The 20,984-nt window shown below is 39.9% G+C and overlaps 2 protein-coding genes and 4 long non-coding RNA genes across 16 annotated transcripts; 3 read left to right on the forward strand and 3 right to left on the reverse strand.

Annotated features, from left to right (window-relative positions):
- The first annotated feature begins 696 nt into the window (after positions 1-696).
- On the forward strand, positions 697-3,372 carry LOC124202213. 4 transcript variants are annotated; one of them, XR_006878001.1, is made up of 9 exons: positions 697-756; positions 865-1,172; positions 1,267-1,358; positions 1,424-1,571; positions 1,673-1,768; positions 1,839-2,124; positions 2,245-2,806; positions 2,890-2,965; positions 3,087-3,372. It is a non-coding gene; the product is annotated as an uncharacterized LOC124202213 (long non-coding RNA). The 4 variants fall into 4 exon arrangements; XR_006877999.1 differs by having other exon boundaries at positions 1,267-1,571; positions 1,839-2,150; XR_006877998.1 differs by having other exon boundaries at positions 1,267-1,571.
- A 3,205-nt stretch (positions 3,373-6,577) lies between these two features.
- LOC124202214 lies at positions 6,578-7,053 on the reverse strand. The gene is made up of 3 exons (XR_006878002.1): positions 6,962-7,053; positions 6,673-6,896; positions 6,578-6,607 (listed from the first exon to the last, which is right to left on the reverse strand). It is a non-coding gene; the product is annotated as an uncharacterized LOC124202214 (long non-coding RNA).
- A 141-nt stretch (positions 7,054-7,194) lies between these two features.
- Positions 7,195-7,596, forward strand: LOC124202215. Its single transcript, XR_006878003.1, has 3 exons — positions 7,195-7,236; positions 7,302-7,496; positions 7,562-7,596. It is a non-coding gene; the product is annotated as an uncharacterized LOC124202215 (long non-coding RNA).
- Positions 7,597-10,220: 2,624 nt separating this feature from the next.
- On the reverse strand, positions 10,221-12,876 carry LOC124202216. Of its 6 annotated transcripts, none has more exons than XR_006878009.1 (9): positions 12,817-12,876; positions 12,418-12,725; positions 12,232-12,323; positions 12,022-12,166; positions 11,825-11,920; positions 11,469-11,754; positions 10,787-11,348; positions 10,628-10,703; positions 10,221-10,506 (listed from the first exon to the last, which is right to left on the reverse strand). It is a non-coding gene; the product is annotated as an uncharacterized LOC124202216 (long non-coding RNA). The 6 variants fall into 6 exon arrangements; XR_006878006.1 differs by having other exon boundaries at positions 10,787-10,952; positions 11,021-11,348; positions 12,022-12,323; XR_006878008.1 differs by having other exon boundaries at positions 10,787-10,952; positions 11,021-11,348; positions 11,443-11,754; positions 12,022-12,323.
- Positions 12,877-15,657: 2,781 nt separating this feature from the next.
- Positions 15,658-18,861, reverse strand: LOC124202217. 3 transcript variants are annotated; one of them, XM_046598515.1, is made up of 10 exons: positions 18,791-18,861; positions 17,722-18,230; positions 17,569-17,638; positions 17,264-17,463; positions 17,087-17,164; positions 16,962-17,015; positions 16,438-16,899; positions 16,271-16,369; positions 16,125-16,187; positions 15,658-16,039 (listed from the first exon to the last, which is right to left on the reverse strand). In XM_046598515.1, exons 2-10 carry the CDS (start codon positions 18,085-18,087, stop codon positions 15,836-15,838), a joined length of 1,596 nt encoding a protein of 531 aa, XP_046454471.1. In that variant the 5' UTR covers positions 18,088-18,230; positions 18,791-18,861; the 3' UTR covers positions 15,658-15,835. The 3 variants fall into 3 exon arrangements, with proteins under 3 accessions (XP_046454471.1, XP_046454473.1, XP_046454472.1); XM_046598517.1 differs by lacking the exon at positions 18,791-18,861 and adding an exon at positions 18,621-18,770; XM_046598516.1 differs by lacking the exon at positions 18,791-18,861 and adding an exon at positions 18,422-18,532.
- Positions 18,862-20,439: 1,578 nt separating this feature from the next.
- Positions 20,440-20,941, forward strand: LOC124202222. The gene is made up of 2 exons (XM_046598521.1): positions 20,440-20,636; positions 20,711-20,941. The coding sequence occupies exons 1-2, from the start codon at positions 20,484-20,486 to the stop codon at positions 20,870-20,872; spliced, it is 315 nt and encodes a 104-aa protein (XP_046454477.1). The 5' UTR covers positions 20,440-20,483; the 3' UTR covers positions 20,873-20,941.
- The last annotated feature ends 43 nt before the right edge of the window (positions 20,942-20,984 follow it).

Consider the following 20,984-nt stretch of genomic DNA (forward strand, 5'->3'; position numbering starts at 1 on the left):
ATTTTCTTTTCGTAAACTTCCGACGTGCCGGCTGTTTTGGTTGACGAAGAAAATGTTGAGACTGTGTAGCGTCACTCTATGTACGCTAGAACTAGAAGATGATCTGCGTCCTACTCGTCCTATTGTTGTCAGGCTTGTTTCATGTATTTATTTCGATTTATTTAAACTAAAACGTGTTTATAAATTTCCTTAAAAGAAAGCTGTAAATAATTGAAGACCAGAGAGTAGATTCCTTTGTTTACTTTTGATGTAATTTTACGTAAAATCTTAAGATGTGGTTTTATGTGATTGAAATTTCATCGTTTACCCCTTTTTTTTGGTAATTGGGTAAGCTTGTTTACCCTTAAACTATGAAATCTCTTACATCTTAACAAATTTAAGTAACCGCTTAATTCTACTTTACTCCGTTTATATGGCTCGTAGGCCTAGTGAACAGAAAGTTACCGACGACGATGAGTAAATGTTCGTAAATGTTTCGTTTTTTTCGTGGTTTCGTATCAATTCAACTATTTTTTCTCTATGTGCGTTACTTTATAATATCTTAGGTTAAATTTTGGTATATTTTCAACATTTTCCAACTGATGCAGTGTTTATTAATTATTTTTCAATTACCATTGTAGAGTTCAACCTGCAGACGGGCCGGCCAGTTTGCATGTCCTTAACGCTTGAAGGTCACGAGGAAGATTACGTAAAACTGTCAATGCGGTGGTGTAAAGGTTGGGTGAGAACTGGACGTGTTGCATCATTATCAAGCAGGTACAAAAGCCGCAAGGCTCAGCCATTTGGTTTTCATTTTGATTTTGGTTTTTGTTTGATTTTGGTTTTTGTTTGATTTTGGTTTTTGTTTGATTTTGGTTTTTGTAGACCCATCCCCAGCAACATCAACCTAAAGAAGGAAAGCCCAGTTTGCATTTCCTTCACTTTCGAAGGTCACAGAGATCATTACGAAAAACGTGCCATGTGACGGCGGAGAGGTTGGGTGAGAACGACACGTGTAACATCATTATCAAGCAGGTTCAAAAGCCGCAAGGCTTTAGAGGTGGGTCAGGGTGAGAAAAAGTCTTATAAAAGGAGAGAGAAGAGACGATTAAAATCAGTCGAGTGAGGATCTCCGACACGGTAACAACTGCAGCGCTCTTGCATTTTTCAATGTAATTAGTTCGCAATCTCTGGTAAATATTCTGTCACTTGTATTTTTGTATCAAATTTTATTGTTATTTAGTCAGTTATAGTTGCATATTTATGTTCAAATTATTAATTATCTAGTAATCTATGGCGTTGTGCTGCTGCATTGGGTGTTGAATCATTGATGATTGGGTCGACCACTGGTGTACTGATGTCTCCTGGCCCTGTGTAGTGTATGGTTGATATCAAAGCACAACATTGCTGTCTTATTACTCAACATCAACCAATGCTGTTCCAGCTTACACCACCAAGGCTCCAATGTACTACACCACCAAGGCTTTAGAGTATTACAAGTTGCATTAAAGGGGAGAAAAAAAGGCTTTTCCGACCCGACAACAACTGCCGTGCACAATTTGTCACCAACTGCCTTTTCATCGTATAAAGGGGTAAATTTTCAGTTTTCTACATAGAATTGTGAATCAACTCTCCTTTTTTAAAATTATGTCTTTATTATCGCATATTTATGTTCCAATTATTTATTGTATAGTAAACTGTGGCGTCGGATCAAATACTACACCAACGAGGCTTCAAAGTATTACACTACAATTTATGCTGCTTCGAGATGTATCACCAAAGAGCCCGAGTACTACATCGTGATTGCATTCGTTTTAAGCCATAACCATTTGGTATTAATTTGATATTGTTTGGTGTAGACCCATCCCCGGCAACATCAACCTGCAGATGGGCCGACCATTACGTAAAACTGTCAATGCGGTGATGTAGAGGTTGGGCGAGAACGGGAAGTGTTTGCTTCATTATCAAGCAGGTATAATAGCCGTAAGGCTTAAGAGAGGGGTCAGGGTGAGAAAAAGTCGTATAAATGGCAAGAGAAAAGTCGACAGCGATCAGTCGAGTGAGTATCTTCAACACAGCAACAACTGCATCGCAATATTTGTCACCAACTGCCTTCTTCATTGTACAACCAATTCACAATTTTGGGTGAACACTCATCTTTATTTCGAGTCGTGAATCAATTTTGTCTTGTTATCAGTTTATAACTTTATATGTGTAGTTTGAGTTTATATTCGATAATTAATGTTCCAATCGTTTACTGTCTAGGCGCCGTGCTGCTGTTTGGTGTTGTATCGCTAATGGTTGGGTCGACCACGGGTGTACCGATGTCTCCTGGATATGGTGGATACCAAGCAACAGCAGCGAAAGAATACTACACCACGTCGCCGCCTTACTACACAACAACGTCTAGATACGCATCATCTACTAACTACGCCGAGGCCCTCAAGTGCAACACCACCAAGGAACAATAGTTACGCTACAAATTACGCTGCCCCGAGTTGATCACCAAAGCGCCTGAGTACTACATCACCGAGGCTCCCAAGTACTACACCACCGAGTATTCTGTCCCAGCCTACTACACCGCGGTCCCCAAGTACTACACGACTACGAATGCTTCCTCAGCCTACTACACCGAGGCTCTAACTTATTTCAATACCACAGCGGTCGAGTACTACACCGAATCACACAAGTACTACTCTGCCCCGAACTACACAACTACAACTTAGGCGGCGAAGTACTACTTAGCCCAGGCTTACAACACAGCAGCTGCTCCTTCGTACTACATTGAACCGAAATACTACACCGAGTATTACACTACACCCAAAGGGTAACTATTCTGCTGTTACATAGTTTTGTATCAATTTATATATGTTTTTTTTTCTTTATGCCTGTTATTATTGAAAACTAAAGGATTCAAGGCCAACGTTTCATCGAGGCTCCTTAGTATTAAACAGCAACCTACGCTGTTCCATCTTAGGAAACATGGGTAAATGTTTTTTTTTTTTTTGTTTTGTTTTTTCATTGAGTTGTGAATCATTACATATTTTTCGATTGTTAATTTACTAGTTAAAAATTGAGAATTAATGTTAAAATTTTTTTCTGTCTAGTTAACCATGGCTTCGTGCTCCTTGATGGTTGGGTGGACCACTGGTGTACCGATGTCTTCGAGTACGGTGGATACTAAACCGCAACGCCGGCGTCTTACTACACATCAACATACGCAATAACCGGATGCTACACCACCAACACCCTAGAGTGTCACACTGCAACATATGATTCCCCGAACTTCTACACCGAAGCATCAAAGTATAACTATGCCCAAAGTTACAGCACGAAGGCAGCGGAGTAGTACAGCACGAAGGCAGCGGAGTAGCACAGCGCGAAGGCAGCGGAGTAGCACAGCACGAAGGCAGCGGAGTAGCACAGCACGAAGGCAGCGGAGTAGCACAGCACGAAGGCAGCGGAGTAGCACAGCGTGAAGGCAGCGGAGTAGCACAGCACGAAGGCAGCGGAGTAGCACAGCACGAAGGCAGCGGAGTAGCACAGCACGAAGGCAGCGGAGTAGCACAGCACGAAGGCAGCGGAGTAGCACAGCACGAAGGCAGCGGAGTAGCACAGCACGAAGGCAGCGGAGTAGCACAGCACGAAGGCAGCGGAGTAGCACAGCACGAAGGCAGCGGAGTAGCACAGCACGAAGGCAGCGGAGTAGCACAGCACGAAGGCAGCGGAGTAGCACAGCACGAAGGCAGCGGAGTAGCACAGCACGAAGGCAGCGGAGTAGCACAGCGGGAAGGCAGCGGAGTAGCACAGCACGAAGGCAGCGGAGTAGCACAGCACGAAGGCAGCGGAGTAGCACAGCACGAAGGCAGCGGAGTAGCACAGCACGAAGGCAGCGGAGTAGCACAGCACGAAGGCAGCGGAGTAGCACAGCACGAAGGCAGCGGAGTAGCACAGCACGAAGGCAGCGGAGTAGCACAGCACGAAGGCAGCGGAGTAGCACAGCACGAAGGCAGCGGAGTAGCACAGCACGAAGGCAGCGGAGTAGCACAGCGTGAAGGCAGCGGAGTAGCACAGCGTGAAGGCAGCGGAGTAGCACAGCGTGAAGGCAGCGGAGTAGCACAGCGTGAAGGCAGCGGAGTAGCACAGCACGAAGGCAGCGGAGTAGCACAGCACGAAGGCAGCGGAGTAGCACAGCACGAAGGCAGCGGAGTAGCACAGCGTGAAGGCAGCGGAGTAGCACAGCACGAAGGCAGCGGAGTAGCACAGCACGAAGGCAGCGGAGTAGCACAGCACGAAGGCAGCGGAGTAGCACAGCACGAAGGCAGCGGAGTAGCACAGCACGAAGGCAGCGGAGTAGCACAGCACGAAGGCAGCGGAGTAGCACAGCACGAAGGCAGCGGAGTACTACATTGAACCGGAATACTCAACCGAGGGTCCAGTTTCACTACACTACAACCTGCGCTGCTCCCAGGTACTACACTGAGACTCCCAAGTACTACACCAAGGCAGCCGAATATTACACCACAAACTACGCTTCCGGATCTTACTACAAGGGGATTCCTAACTACTAGAGCCAAAATTTTATTTATATTTGCAGGTTATCTGGTCATTGATCACTGGAAATTAATTGTTCAAATTAAATGAGAAAATAAAATTTCATGCGGGTAATTCTTCTGTAAGACTTTAATTCAAGCCTTTCGTCATTGCGACGGATGTTTTTATTTATGTTGGACATCTTCAAGGCCAGTATGCCGGGTTTTGAATTGTTTGTTTAATGTTTTAGAAGTGACCACTGTCTTAGTCACTCTGCATACGGACATGGTCTTGTATTTTGACGATGATGTTCCAAAGGGTAAGTTACGAAAGAAACTTGTAACTGTTGATTTTTCAAATAAAGTTAATAGGAAAGTGGCTGAACTTTGCATAAATGAAAGACTTTGAGGTTGAGAAAAATATATTGATACAATTCCTAAACAAAACTTGGTATTAATTTAGAGCCAATGAACAAAAAAACTTAGAAAAGAATTGTGTTATATTGTCCCACCTCCACCCACAATTCCACCACATTTTACAATCACATACATACATACATACACTTAAGTTAACCCGTTGGCTGCCACGCCATACAACCCGTAGGTTGTTCTCTACGCGCCATGTCTGAAGGATCCATGACCAAGGTGGGACTTGCCATTGCTGACAAGTCCGGGGTGACAGGGGAAGATGGAATGCACGCTATTAGGAGGCCTCTAGGAAGCCCGTGCTAAGGAGGTAGGGGGGAACAAAGGCGTGGCAGACAATGGGTTAACAAACACAAACATTACCAACAACAAATGATGATCCGCGCTGACATTTTGGAGATACCGGCGACGTTTTGGTGTCCCTCTTCTCGACGTTTCCGCTGCATTACCTAAATAAAGAGAAAACAAATTCTTATTAAGTGACATGCCAATAAAAGTTACACAATACAGATACAATAATCTAATACCTATAAATTTAATCAGAAACAATAATCTGGTTTTTTAGCTCAAAGATTTGAAAATGCAATTTTTTTAACTTAAAACCAAGCTTGCAATATTGAGAACTGTAACCAGAACAAAGCTCACTTGCTAGTTTTTTGAAAATTTTCCGGAAGTATACCGGAAGTAACCACAGCGCCTCAACCATTGAGCTGTAGTCAAATTAAACCACATATTCGTGATCTCCATGAAATTTGGGGTCGATTAGATGTGATTTAAACGAAATCCAAAATTTGGCCAAAATCGAGAATTTTCCTGAACTATAGTTCAGGAAAATTTTCGAAACCGGAAGTACGAAAACGTACAAAACAAAACATGAACTTTACCACAAATTTGACGAGGATCACGAATTTGTGATTCTTTTGTACGTCAGATGAATATTTACTGAACTACTGACTGAAATGAGCAAACCGGAAGTAGAAAAAAAAACACATTATTAAAAATCTAACAAGTGAGCTTTGTTGGGGGAATAGTTATCGTCAGTTATCACTAAATATTTCAACAAAATATCTGCCAATAAATGTTTAAAGAGATGTGCAAAGTTACTGAAACTGACTGTTTTGACAGCTGACAATTATCGAAAAGCCATCTAGCGTTAGAAAAAAGAAACGTCTAAGTAACACTTCAGCGCGCAAGAAGGGCCTGATTTGGGAATTATTACACAGAACAGACAGAGAGTTTAACGCAAATGGATTACTAGTAGATAATCTACGAAAATAAGTCAATTGTCCGGTACCTGGCCATAATCCCGTTGTGACTGACTGCAGGTGTGTCGCAGCAACTGAAGTGAACTAACCCGCCAGTGAAGCAGCAAAGAAGCACTGAAGCAGTGAAGCTGGATGAGCGTACGTCTTGAAAATAAGGATGGAGCAGAACGTTGGTGGAAGTCCCTCTTCTGTCATGGACAAACTCCAGCATTCAATTGCTCAAGGATGTCCGTGGGGATCTTGCATGCTCTGTAAAAAAAATGAGTTGCAATGAAAATATAAAAATAAAAAAAGCATATTAATCTTTACATTTTCTAAGAAGCACATTGAAATGTTCATGATGAAAAACCGTAATAATGGAATTACAGCAGCCAACAGCATTACTCCTCGGGTGGGATAAATTTCCTGATGCCAAAGAAATGATCATGAAGTATTGCAGTAGCGTGGTGAAAGGTGATATTGATGCTTACCTTTATCATTTGGGTGATGATTTAGTAAGGCATTTGACGTAGTGTGGTTGGTGTGGTAGCAGTAGTGGGAAAATACCTTATCTCCTCACAGTTGTATTCCAATTTATGTGGGCTTCAAACAGGAGTTTTAGGCTTTTGACAGTATGAGGATCTAATAGATGGTAATTGACTGAGCACTAAGTCAACTTGTTGGAATGATTGACAGTAGCTATTGAAATATGCATCTAAAATTAGAAGAAATAAGTTTGTATAATAGAAAAATAAGGAAACTAGGTCAAGATAAACCTACATAAGATACCAAGTTCCATTTGGTATTTTAAATCACAGGAATATAAATATAATTAGCAACAATTTGTTTTGTTTCGCCCAATTCCGGCAATTCGTCTCGTTTCATGACATAGGAACAACAAGAACAAAAAGATTCAAAACTCATTACTAGATGTCGCTAGTGTCGCCCTTGTTATTGTTACTCCGTGAAACGAGTCGAAAAGGCGAAACAAATTGTAGCTAGTTAATACTTATATTCCTGTGATTTCATATACCAAATTGAACTTCGTAACTAATGTAGGTTTATCTTGACCTATTTTCTTTATTTTTATACTGCACCAACTTATTTCTTCAAATTCTAGATGCATGCTGTCAGTCATTCCAACAAGTTGACTTTTAGCGCTGACCCATCATGCTGTCAAAAGCCTAAAACTAATGTTTGAAGTTCACATAAAGTGGAATACAACTGTGAGGAGATAAGGTATTTTCCCACTACTGCTACCACACCAACCACACTACGTCAAATGCCTTACTAAATCATCACCCAAATGATAAAGGTAAGCATCAATATCACCTTTCACCACGCTACTGCAATACTTCATGATCATTTCTTTGGCATCAGGAAATTTATCCCACCCGAGGAGTAATGCTGTTGGCTGCTGTAATTCCATTATTACGGTTTTTCATCATGAACATTTCAATGTGCTTCTTAGAAAATGTAAAGATTAATATGCTTTTTTTATTTTTATATTTTCATTGCAACTCATTTTTTTTACATAGCATGCAAGATCCCCACGGACATCCTTGAGCAATTGAATGCTGGAGTTTGTCCATGACAGAAGAGGGACTTCCACCAACGTTCTGCTCCATCCTTATTTTCAAGACGTACGCTCATCCAGCTTCACTGCTTCAGTGCTTCTTTGCTGCTTCACTGGCGGGTTAGTTCACTTCAGTTGCTGCGACACACCTGCAGTCAGTCACAACGGGATTATGGCCAGGTACCGGACAATTGACTTATTTTCGTAGATTATCTACTAGTAATCCATTTGCGTTAAACTCTCTGTCTGTTCTGTGTAATAATTCCCAAATCAGGCCCTTCTTGCGCGCTGAAGTGTTACTTAGACGTTTCTTTTTTCTAACGCTAGATGGCTTTTCGATAATTGTCAGCTGTCAAAACAGTCAGTTTCAGTAACTTTGCACATCTCTTTAAACATTTATTGGCAGATATTTTGTTGAAATATTTAGTGATAACTGACGATAACTATTCCCCCAACAAAGCTCACTTGTTAGATTTTTAATAATGTGTTTTTTTTTCTACTTCCGGTTTGCTCATTTCAGTCAGTAGTTCAGTAAATATTCATCTGACGTACAAAAGAATCACAAATTCGTGATCCTCGTCAAATTTGTGGTAAAGTTCATGTTTTGTTTTGTACGTTTTCGTACTTCCGGTTTCGAAAATTTTCCTGAACTATAGTTCAGGAAAATTCTCGATTTTGGCCAAATTTTGGATTTCGTTTAAATCACATCTAATCGACCCCAAATTTCATGGAGATCACGAATATGTGGTTTAATTTGACTACAGCTCAATGGTTGAGGCGCTGTGGTTACTTCCGGTATACTTCCGGAAAATTTTCAAAAAACTAGCAAGTGAGCTTTGTTCTGGTTACAGTTCTCAATATTGCAAGCTTGGTTTTAAGTTAAAAAAATTGCATTTTCAAATCTTTGAGCTAAAAAACCAGATTATTGTTTCTGATTAAATTTATAGGTATTAGATTATTGTATCTGTATTGTGTAACTTTTATTGGCATGTCACTTAATAAGAATTTGTTTTCTCTTTATTTAGGTAATGCAGCGGAAACGTCGAGAAGAGGGACACCAAAACGTCGCCGGTATCTCCAAAATGTCAGCGCGGATCATCATTTGTTGTTGGTAATGTTTGTGTTTGTTAACCCATTGTCTGCCACGCCTTTGTTCCCCCCTACCTCCTTAGCACGGGCTTCCTAGAGGCCTCCTAATAGCGTGCATTCCATCTTCCCCTGTCACCCCGGACTTGTCAGCAATGGCAAGTCCCACCTTGGTCATGGATCCTTCAGACATGGCGCGTAGAGAACAACCTACGGGTTGTATGGCGTGGCAGCCAACGGGTTAACTTAAGTGTATGTATGTATGTATGTGATTGTAAAATGTGGTGGAATTGTGGGTGGAGGTGGGACAATATAACACAATTCTTTTCTAAGTTTTTTTGTTCATTGGCTCTAAATTAATACCAAGTTTTGTTTAGGAATTGTATCAATATATTTTTCTCAACCTCAAAGTCTTTCATTTATGCAAAGTTCAGCCACTTTCCTATTAACTTTATTTGAAAAATCAACAGTTACAAGTTTCTTTCGTAACTTACCCTTTGGAACATCATCGTCAAAATACAAGACCATGTCCGTATGCAGAGTGACTAAGACAGTGGTCACTTCTAAAACATTAAACAAACAATTCAAAACCCGGCATACTGGCCTTGAAGATGTCCAACATAAATAAAAACATCCGTCGCAATGACGAAAGGCTTGAATTAAAGTCTTACAGAAGAATTACCCGCATGAAATTTTATTTTCTCATTTAATTTGAACAATTAATTTCCAGTGATCAATGACCAGATAACCTGCAAATATAAATAAAATTTTGGCTCTAGTAGTTAGGAATCCCCTTGTAGTAAGATCCGGAAGCGTAGTTTGTGGTGTAATATTCGGCTGCCTTGGTGTAGTACTTGGGAGTCTCAGTGTAGTACCTGGGAGCAGCGCAGGTTGTAGTGTAGTGAAACTGGACCCTCGGTTGAGTATTCCGGTTCAATGTAGTACTCCGCTGCCTTCGTGCTGTGCTACTCCGCTGCCTTCGTGCTGTGCTACTCCGCTGCCTTCGTGCTGTGCTACTCCGCTGCCTTCGTGCTGTGCTACTCCGCTGCCTTCGTGCTGTGCTACTCCGCTGCCTTCGTGCTGTGCTACTCCGCTGCCTTCGTGCTGTGCTACTCCGCTGCCTTCACGCTGTGCTACTCCGCTGCCTTCGTGCTGTGCTACTCCGCTGCCTTCGTGCTGTGCTACTCCGCTGCCTTCGTGCTGTGCTACTCCGCTGCCTTCACGCTGTGCTACTCCGCTGCCTTCACGCTGTGCTACTCCGCTGCCTTCACGCTGTGCTACTCCGCTGCCTTCACGCTGTGCTACTCCGCTGCCTTCGTGCTGTGCTACTCCGCTGCCTTCGTGCTGTGCTACTCCGCTGCCTTCGTGCTGTGCTACTCCGCTGCCTTCGCGCTGTGCTACTCCGCTGCCTTCGTGCTGTACTACTCCGCTGCCTTCGTGCTGTAACTTTGGGCATAGTTATACTTTGATGCTTCGGTGTAGAAGTTCGGGGAATCATATGTTGCAGTGTGACACTCTAGGGTGTTGGTGGTGTAGCATCCGGTTATTGCGTATGTTGATGTGTAGTAAGACGCCGGCGTTGCGGTTTAGTATCCACCGTACTCGAAGACATCGGTACACCAGTGGTCCACCCAACCATCAAGGAGCACGAAGCCATGGTTAACTAGACAGAAAAAAATTTTAACATTAATTCTCAATTTTTAACTAGTAAATTAACAATCGAAAAATATGTAATGATTCACAACTCAATGAAAAAACAAAACAAAAAAAAAAAAAACATTTACCCATGTTTCCTAAGATGGAACAGCGTAGGTTGCTGTTTAATACTAAGGAGCCTCGATGAAACGTTGGCCTTGAATCCTTTAGTTTTCAATAATAACAGGCATAAAGAAAAAAAAACATATATAAATTGATACAAAACTATGTAACAGCAGAATAGTTACCCTTTGGGTGTAGTGTAATACTCGGTGTAGTATTTCGGTTCAATGTAGTACGAAGGAGCAGCTGCTGTGTTGTAAGCCTGGGCTAAGTAGTACTTCGCCGCCTAAGTTGTAGTTGTGTAGTTCGGGGCAGAGTAGTACTTGTGTGATTCGGTGTAGTACTCGACCGCTGTGGTATTGAAATAAGTTCGAGCCTCGGTGTAGTAGGCTGAGGAAGCATTCGTAGTCGTGTAGTACTTGGGGACCGCGGTGTAGTAGGCTGGGACAGAATACTCGGTGGTGTAGTACTTGGGAGCCTCGGTGATGTAGTACTCAGGCGCTTTGGTGATCAACTCGGGGCAGCGTAATTTGTAGCGTAACTATTGTTCCTTGGTGGTGTTGCACTTGAGGGCCTCGGCGTAGTTAGTAGATGATGCGTATCTAGACGTTGTTGTGTAGTAAGGCGGCGACGTGGTGTAGTATTCTTTCGCTGCTGTTGCTTGGTATCCACCATATCCAGGAGACATCGGTACACCCGTGGTCGACCCAACCATTAGCGATACAACACCAAACAGCAGCACGGCGCCTAGACAGTAAACGATTGGAACATTAATTATCGAATATAAACTCAAACTACACATATAAAGTTATAAACTGATAACAAGACAAAATTGATTCACGACTCGAAATAAAGATGAGTGTTCACCCAAAATTGTGAATTGGTTGTACAATGAAGAAGGCAGTTGGTGACAAATATTGCGATGCAGTTGTTGCTGTGTTGAAGATACTCACTCGACTGATCGCTGTCGACTTTTCTCTTGCCATTTATACGACTTTTTCTCACCCTGACCCCTCTCTTAAGCCTTACGGCTATTATACCTGCTTGATAATGAAGCAAACACTTCCCGTTCTCGCCCAACCTCTACATCACCGCATTGACAGTTTTACGTAATGGTCGGCCCATCTGCAGGTTGATGTTGCCGGGGATGGGTCTACACCAAACAATATCAAATTAATACCAAATGGTTATGGCTTAAAACGAATGCAATCACGATGTAGTACTCGGGCTCTTTGGTGATACATCTCGAAGCAGCATAAATTGTAGTGTAATACTTTGAAGCCTCGTTGGTGTAGTATTTGATCCGACGCCACAGTTTACTATACAATAAATAATTGGAACATAAATATGCGATAATAAAGACATAATTTTAAAAAAGGAGAGTTGATTCACAATTCTATGTAGAAAACTGAAAATTTACCCCTTTATACGATGAAAAGGCAGTTGGTGACAAATTGTGCACGGCAGTTGTTGTCGGGTCGGAAAAGCCTTTTCTCTCCTTTAATGCAACTTGTAATACTCTAAAGCCTTGGTGGTGTAGTACATTGGAGCCTTGGTGGTGTAAGCTGGAACAGCATTGGTTGATGTTGAGTAATAAGACAGCAATGTTGTGCTTTGATATCAACCATACACTACACAGGGCCAGGAGACATCAGTACACCAGTGGTCGACCCAATCATCAATGATTCAACACCCAATGCAGCAGCACAACGCCATAGATTACTAGATAATTAATAATTTGAACATAAATATGCAACTATAACTGACTAAATAACAATAAAATTTGATACAAAAATACAAGTGACAGAATATTTACCAGAGATTGCGAACTAATTACATTGAAAAATGCAAGAGCGCTGCAGTTGTTACCGTGTCGGAGATCCTCACTCGACTGATTTTAATCGTCTCTTCTCTCTCCTTTTATAAGACTTTTTCTCACCCTGACCCACCTCTAAAGCCTTGCGGCTTTTGAACCTGCTTGATAATGATGTTACACGTGTCGTTCTCACCCAACCTCTCCGCCGTCACATGGCACGTTTTTCGTAATGATCTCTGTGACCTTCGAAAGTGAAGGAAATGCAAACTGGGCTTTCCTTCTTTAGGTTGATGTTGCTGGGGATGGGTCTACAAAAACCAAAATCAAACAAAAACCAAAATCAAACAAAAACCAAAATCAAAATGAAAACCAAATGGCTGAGCCTTGCGGCTTTTGTACCTGCTTGATAATGATGCAACACGTCCAGTTCTCACCCAACCTTTACACCACCGCATTGACAGTTTTACGTAATCTTCCTCGTGACCTTCAAGCGTTAAGGACATGCAAACTGGCCGGCCCGTCTGCAGGTTGAACTCTACAATGGTAATTGAAAAATAATTAATAAACACTGCATCAGTTGGAAAATGTTGAAAATATACCAAAATTTAACCTAAGATATTATAAAGTAACGCACATAGAGAAAAAATAGTTGAATTGATACGAAACCACGAAAAAAACGAAACATTTACGAACATTTACTCATCGTCGTCGGTAACTTTCTGTTCACTAGGCCTACGAGCCATATAAACGGAGTAAAGTAGAATTAAGCGGTTACTTAAATTTGTTAAGATGTAAGAGATTTCATAGTTTAAGGGTAAACAAGCTTACCCAATTACCAAAAAAAAGGGGTAAACGATGAAATTTCAATCACATAAAACCACATCTTAAGATTTTACGTAAAATTACATCAAAAGTAAACAAAGGAATCTACTCTCTGGTCTTCAATTATTTACAGCTTTCTTTTAAGGAAATTTATAAACACGTTTTAGTTTAAATAAATCGAAATAAATACATGAAACAAGCCTGACAACAATAGGACGAGTAGGACGCAGATCATCTTCTAGTTCTAGCGTACATAGAGTGACGCTACACAGTCTCAACATTTTCTTCGTCAACCAAAACAGCCGGCACGTCGGAAGTTTACGAAAAGAAAATTCAATTCGGAAAATTTGGGTTGAAATGGACTGTTTCTAGCAAAAATCTGGATCTGGTCAGGAACGTCCAGGTAAAATTTCGATTAAGGGTGATTTTGGCTTGGGATTTTTTTCTATTGACATACAAAACTGAATGGAAATTCAAAGAGGATCTCAAAAATCAGGTTCGTCTTGATACAAAATAAACAGTTACCGTGTTAGAGAAACATTTAGTAACCATCAGAAGTACAGAAAGAATGAATATATTAGGGAAATGATCGGATTTTTACAAATACGGAAAATGAGAAATGTTTATAAATTAATGAGACTTAATTATGTTACAAAAAACTTACTTTAAAACCTTGAGCTGAAGTTGTTTTCAGAAGGAAGCCGCAATGAAGCTTGATACGTACATACACTCTTAGTCTTGGAAAGCAGATACTTTTGTCACACTTAGACGCCTACCGATTTGTAGATCGCACATTTCCTTGGTTTGACTTCTCTGTTGCAACCGCGTTGAAAGTAATCAACGAACAACCACACTCTATGAGTTTACGACTTACAAGATACAATAGAATTCTGATGTTTTGACCGTTTTGACTTTTGCATTTGATGAGCATAGGCGAGCAGACGAACTTTCGTGGAAATTGAAGCAGCGTTGCCAATTTGCGCAACTCAACCGCCTAAAAAAGTTACGACTTAAGAATTCAAACTTCAAACTGATAAAGCAGTAAAAGCACACATAAGTCATGGGTGGAGAGATGGTTGCCAATGACACAGTTAAATTTCCCAAAGATAAGCGACCAATGGTATCCAGGCGGGAAATTTTAGTTGCTTTAGTAGGCTTCTATTGCTTCTGTTGATTTCGCCATTCCTCAACCGACAACTCCTTGGGAGCACGAAAACGAACGCACTTGTTTTGCACAACAAAAATATGGTTTCACAATAAAGTCTGAATTCCTCCGCACTCGCTTTTTAACTGATCGTAATCTTTGAAGTCCTGACGAACTAGTGTCACCAAATCTGTTGTTAATTTCCCCACCCGGATTCCATCCCCCACATAGCCATTTCTCAGACTAGTTGTAGTCAAACAAAGAAAATACCAAAATAATTTTTAGTTCAGAATGGAAACAGTGGATTAAATAGAATTTCATCAAATTTTGATTAAGCATGTGAATAAAGTTCAATTTAAATCATTTAAGGCTAATGGACTAGAGAAAATCTGGAATGTTACGAATTTATCCTTACTTGAGCATGAGTTAAGAAAGTTATTCTTCACCATCGACATATTTTTCACCGTACAAGTGACAATAGAAGACATTTCGGCAAAATGGACAGCAGTTTTGTCCCGCGTGATTAGATTATTTCGCAAAGTAGAAATTTACAGATTATACCTGTAAACTCACATATTAATATGCAACATTCAGTAAATTTTAAAAATCTCAAGCTCCGAAAGTTTTAGAATTACCAATTAATTTTTATGATTATGACTGAAAATGTAGACACCATATTAGAATTGGAAATACATTTTCAGTCAGTGGCTCGGAAACATATTGCTGACATTTTGTGTTTTTGTTACTAACGAGTGACGAAGACACTCGCTGCCCTATAACATCTCTCATGAAGAACTCTGCTTTACGTCAGCTAGAAAGCATTTAGGCTTACAACCATTCTTAAGATATTTTTCAAGTTGGTCGAAAAGCAATATGCAATAACCCGATAAACAGCTACTCTTATACTAATAGTGCTAATAATCATGACAAATAAAACAAATTAGCAAAATATTGTCATATTCACCATTAAAGGAATTCATGCCAGATCCGATGAGTGGCATTTAGTGGTAAATGATGTAGGCGATCGATGTTATCGGATGGTGAGCGGGAAAACTTCAGCTGGGATAGTATCTCTGTATGAAAAAAAAAGTATCATTTGATGCTATCGACTAAGGTATTTTGGGGGTTTAGATTTCTTTACTCACTGAATAAAGAAATGTTGCAGATAATTTACCAATTCGTGTGGGAGAGGCGGTAGAAACACACTATCATTGTTGATGGTTTCAGTAATAGGGATGGACGCGAAGATAAATGAAATTAAAAAAATTAAAAAATAGAACCTGGAAAAATGTTTTCTTTATCTAATCAGGAGTAGATGATTCCATGTAAATTCATACAACACATTCATTTTCTGAATTATTTAACAGATATCAATCCGAGATTGATATTAAATGGGAAACGGATTTCTAAACTAGGTTGAAATTAAATGTTGTAACCAAGGGTAGAAATTTTCTACAGCTTTTCTGTTTTAACCACTACTTTGTTCTTGTTAATGTTTGCTGTTGGCATTTCGAAAATGCAAGGAACAGTGGCAGATGGTGAACGAGGAATTTCTTTTGGCCGATCCTTATTAGTTCCTTCAATCCGTTCGATTTTGACAGCAGTGGGTTCAGAAGTATCAGAACTGATCTGTCGGTCAGCCGTAACGTCGTTGGTCTAGTAAGAAAATAAATAAGCTTGCAGCTATTGAATCATTGAAGAAGCATTAACAACACTAATATTGCTTGTCATGGTTAATTACCAACTCGTCTACGTGTTCGCCAACAGATTGGCGTCTTTCGCTTTTGACCCTCAGACTTATCACCTACAATTTCAACAAACAAAATGTACATTCCAAATGTTGTCGTTTAGCAAAAAGACTAAGATTATATAATCCAAACCAATTACCTCACGTTCTAAGGTATCCGCCCTTTCTTTTGAATGATTCAGCTCTTCTTCCATATCAGCCATCATACCGTCATATGCCATTATAATTCGTTCTAATTCCTGCACAAGCGAAACCATCATTAACAAATCTGTCGCCAAAAACAAAGTTTTAAACTTCAAAATTTTACCTTCCGTGGAAGACCTTTGATCGTACTATCCAATGGCACACATTTTTCATAAACATTTTTCTCAATGGAAAAAGAGTAACAGGATCTTCTTGTTTTTCTGAAAGGGGGACTGGAACAACCATCTTCAGCTGAATCTTGTTTGCTCGCTTTACTTCTCTGGATCTCGCTCAGGGGAATGTAGAGGTTACTATCGTCAACAATTGAAGCTGTGCTAATCAAGGGGCTTTGCGCTGACTGTTTGTTAACCGACATGGGCCTTTCGTTCCCTCTGGGGATTGCATTAGCTCCGGTTGCACATAGCGGAATAGTTGATTGTGATGTCAATTTCCTCCAATCCACATGTGTATGAGTGGCGGTCTTGTTGCTGGTTACTAGCTTTTTTCCACTTCTCTTCCGACGCTCATATCCACTTGTATTCCGCTTTTCTGGACAATTTTTGGGCCTGTGTCCGGTCTTATCGCACTGAAATATTTTAAAATATTTTACTATAACGACACTATAACAAATCTGATAAAACTGTTTACTATAAAACAAGGCTTTATGGGGCATGATCTGGCTTTGTGTCCCGATGTTTTACACTAAAAAAAAAAAAACATAACAAAAACATTATCAAGGCACCACTACCACACACAAATTTTAATAAATTTACGTAAGCGCAGAAAATCCTTCCTACTTTATCACCGGCCAAAATTTTATTAATAATGGACTCAACTCCGTTTTCATCACCCTGGAATTTCAAACGAGTGTTATTAGTTAAAAAGTATGTTAGAACAAGTTACAGACAAGCAATCCTATTTTCCGCTGTGCAATATTTTTTCTTACGTACATCACCATTTGTGCTGGCTACTTCGACGTGTGTTGTGTCTACTTTGGAACTCGACATTTTACAAGCAACAGTTTCTATTGCCGAGCTTTCAACTCCTCCATTATTAATCACGTCTTCTTTGCTATTAATTTCGCCTGTTGTACCAGTTACTGAGGCAGAAACAATGTTCCAGGATATTTTGGGCATGTGTTTAATTTCACCTGATGAACGGAAATAAATTTTAGAAGATATTATCCGTTAAGAGAGCAACACACATCAAACGAAACGTTAAGTAGGCAGAAATTAATTAATTTAAGGGTAGTTACCTTGTTGAGCCTTAACTTTCTTCGATCCAGCAGCATTGTGATCGTCAACATAAAATCCACCCTGAGTTACCTGAAAGTTTGGTGGATTTTATGTTATTATGTGAGTGTCTTACAGATGCATTTAAAGTATGGCAGTATTAAAAATAAGATTACTTGATTGAATGTGGAAAATGCTGGCTGGTATGTTGGTTGAGGCTGGTATTGGGAGAAATAATATGGCATCATGTTATTTCCAGTCTGATAGGTTGTTAATCCAGAGATGCTACCCTGCTGCTGATTGGAATAACCATTTGGCCAGTTCTCTTGTGGTGGAAATGAAGGAGGAGGAGGAGGAGGCTGTTGTGGTGGAGGGAACTGTGGAAGTGGTGGTTGGAATGGCTGAAATTGATAATTAGGCCAATACTCTGCAGCTTGATTGTTCATACAGTTGAATAAGTTTGTTGACCCGTCTGACGCATAGCCAAATGGCCAGTTAATAGAATAAGGTGACTGCCCGGTTGGGAAGTTATTTCCGGACATGATTTCAGATATCCCTATTCCTTAGCCTTCATAGGGTCCAATAGCTCCAAAATCCCAATAGCTTTGCCTCTTCTCCAGGGAAGCTGTTTTGGTATTTTCTTATGGCCCAAGGGGTTGTCAACAATCTCTACGATATCTTAATTCTGTAAAGTAAAAAAAAGAGGAGAAAAAATTTTTGAGAATGAAGGCTAGAAGCAGTTATTAAAATCCAGCTCACATAGAGAATTATTGAATTCAACGACAGGGCAATTTAATTTATTTAAATTAGTCTTTGTTTGGAAAAGGTACAATTTGGTTCAATTTGTAGCCTACACTATTTTGCTTACATTTATACCTTTCTTGTGTCCCCCAAATAGATCAAATAGATAATCTTCGCAAACAGAAAAATGTCTCCTTCGAAGAATTTCATTGATGACATTACAAAACAACAGTATCATTACCTCTGACTAGCAAAGAGATACACCATACCATGTTCTTAATAAGATAGAATACTAAAGGCTAAGGAAAAATCTGGTAATGAGTATGCAGCTCACTTTCTTAAAGCTGGCTACTTTGTTGTCTGTGCCCCACAGATGTGCAAAATCACACACTAAAAAGCAAGGTATAAAAAGCCTTGATTTTATAGCTTGGGACTCTCGAAACAACAAACTAAATACTTGTCCTCTATTTAAATAACTCAAAAAATGTTAGTATACATATTTACCTTAGCACATGTAACAGGAACAGCCATGGTTAAAAACCTAGTAAACGAAGAACAAGGTCACAGGGTTGTCAGTTGAGGAGTAAGAAATTAAATCGTTTAAAAATTCTGCAAAAATTAAATCAACTTCTGTTTTTTTCTGTCATTCACTCATTCTATGTGTTTTTTTTTGTTTTTTTTTAAACAGCGAATGATGCAAGTGTAGACGGCCAAATTTTATTATTCCATCAGCACAAATTCCAACAGAAAATAGCTTTATCATTTATGCTTCTGAAGGGGGTGGATTCAAGATTTAACAAACGACGATAGGTATTTTTTAAAAATTCCGATCAGATAATCATTAACAGTGGCACCGCTTTTATTTTCCGATTGGATCTTTCTTCAGTTACGCAACAATGAGATGGCTAAGGTTTAGTCAGAGTTATAGATGTGGTCATCTATGGCTCTGGTTTAGTTCACGTAAATTATATTGGAATAGAAAAGATCAAACGCCATTAGATTGCAGAATGTAAAACGGGAAAGAAAAAGACGCAATATCAGAGCTGATGTGACCCACGTAAACATATACGGACATTTCACAAAAAGGAGAAAGCTGTTGGGCGACAACAATTGCTATAGAAAAAAAATCCCTGTATGACTCCACAGACGTGAATGGTTCTTTATAAGTTTAATGACGCACGATATTTGTATAGGCATCATATTGAAATGCCTCTTCCGTTTGGAAAACTAAACACGCCCGGAATTGGATTAGGAAAAAAAAAGGTTTTTTATTTAAAAACTTGATTAAAAATGATACCTCTTATCGGTTTCTTACCGACATTTATTTTCTGAATACATTTTAAAAACAGCCACTGACCAGTGGATAGCGCGATCACCACCTTTCCCTTGAAAATCAGTTTTAAACAAAGTGAGGTCACGTTCGCTTTCCTTCCTGGATGGGGATGTTATCTCGCTTATAACATCAAACTGTCAAACTAAGAAAAATCTTCTAGTCCTACCCCAACACATTTCATGTTTCCCCGTTAACCTTCATCTAGATACTATTGGGTAGCCTTTAAAACCTTGAAACTTTCACCGACACACATAACATTTTGAAAATAAAGGATCTCTCAAACCAGCAAAACTGAACTATCGTGGCTATAGCGCTATAGCCCAAAGCTATATAAGCGGTCTCATATAGCCAACCTAACAAGATTCAAATTAAATTTTACTATCGGCAGTTGGATTTCGAATTAGGAACTGTTTTCAGGTACGACAATGCCCTATTCCCTAAAGTTTAATGGATAGAATGATAATCGAGTTGATTTTGATTGGCAATCTTAAATTAAACTCATCACTAGTGCGGTTGATGATGACACCAAATCGACAGATAATTTTTCATGTTGTTGCAACTGACCTCAATAGATTAGAAAGTAAATATTGGCCAAAATCAAGCAACGTGTGACTAAACTAAACTGTCAATCAAGTTAATCATTAGACAACAGAAAACTCAACTTCTATCAGTCTTGCCATAATTTCACTCGACAATGAATTAAAAATGCCAAGACAAATAATATACTGAATCGGGGTTTCGGAGTTCCCCTGCAGATAAATAGATAAAAAAACTTACAATTGAGGTCTCGACAGCCCCTATAAATTGAGAAAAATCTATCAGTTAAATCACAACAACTAATAGATACTTGTATCATTACATACAATGGTTCGCTTCTCGACGATATTCATCCACGCAGCATTGGCAGCATTGGTAGCATTGGCTTGTCCAGCTGATGCAGCTGCTTTAAAGGTGGAAGAACAACTGCAACTTCTACAAACGAAAGTGAATCAACTTGAGGCTCAAGTTCAACAACATGTAAGCTTTTCCGTTAATAAAGTTGCACGATAAAATTTTTATCACGACCTACCTTTTGAAATTTTTCTCAACAGGAAATGTTGGCGGAAAAATTTGATAGGCTGGAACGTGTTCTGGAAGAAATGCAGAACGAACGAAAAACCAGTTCCAGTTGGGCGTCTGTAAGCCCCGTACACGCCGCCATCCCAAGAACATGCAGAGAGGCTCAGTTCGGTGATCCAACACTCAGCTCCTGAATGTACTGGATCGATCCTGATGGCCAAGGAATTGGCGATAGCCCCATTTACGTCTACTGCGATATGACTAAAGGTAAATACAAAGAATAAATTACCTGTTAATGTATAATAA

The sequence above is a fragment of the Daphnia pulex genome, chromosome 9 (genome assembly GCF_021134715.1).
Source record: "Daphnia pulex isolate KAP4 chromosome 9, ASM2113471v1".
NCBI classification, from domain to species: domain Eukaryota; kingdom Metazoa; phylum Arthropoda; class Branchiopoda; order Diplostraca; family Daphniidae; genus Daphnia; species Daphnia pulex.

Bases quoted from the DNA above. Each gene is read 5' to 3' on its own strand.
- LOC124202217 (XM_046598515.1), bottom strand. From the start codon at position 18,087: ATGTCCGGAAATAACTTCCCAACCGGGCAGTCACCTTATTCTATTAAC. The intron at 17,464-17,568 runs GTAACTACCCTT...TCCGTTCATCAG, and splicing joins GAAAGTTAAGGCTCAACAAG to GTGAAATTAAACACATGCCC. The intron at 17,016-17,086 runs GTAAATTTATTA...TTTTTTTTTTAG, and splicing joins GAAGGATTTTCTGCGCTTAC to TGTAAAACATCGGGACACAA.
- LOC124202222 (XM_046598521.1), top strand. From the start codon at position 20,484: ATGGTTCGCTTCTCGACGATATTCATCCACGCAGCATTGGCAGCATTG. The intron at 20,637-20,710 runs GTAAGCTTTTCC...TTTTCTCAACAG, and splicing joins AGGCTCAAGTTCAACAACAT to GAAATGTTGGCGGAAAAATT.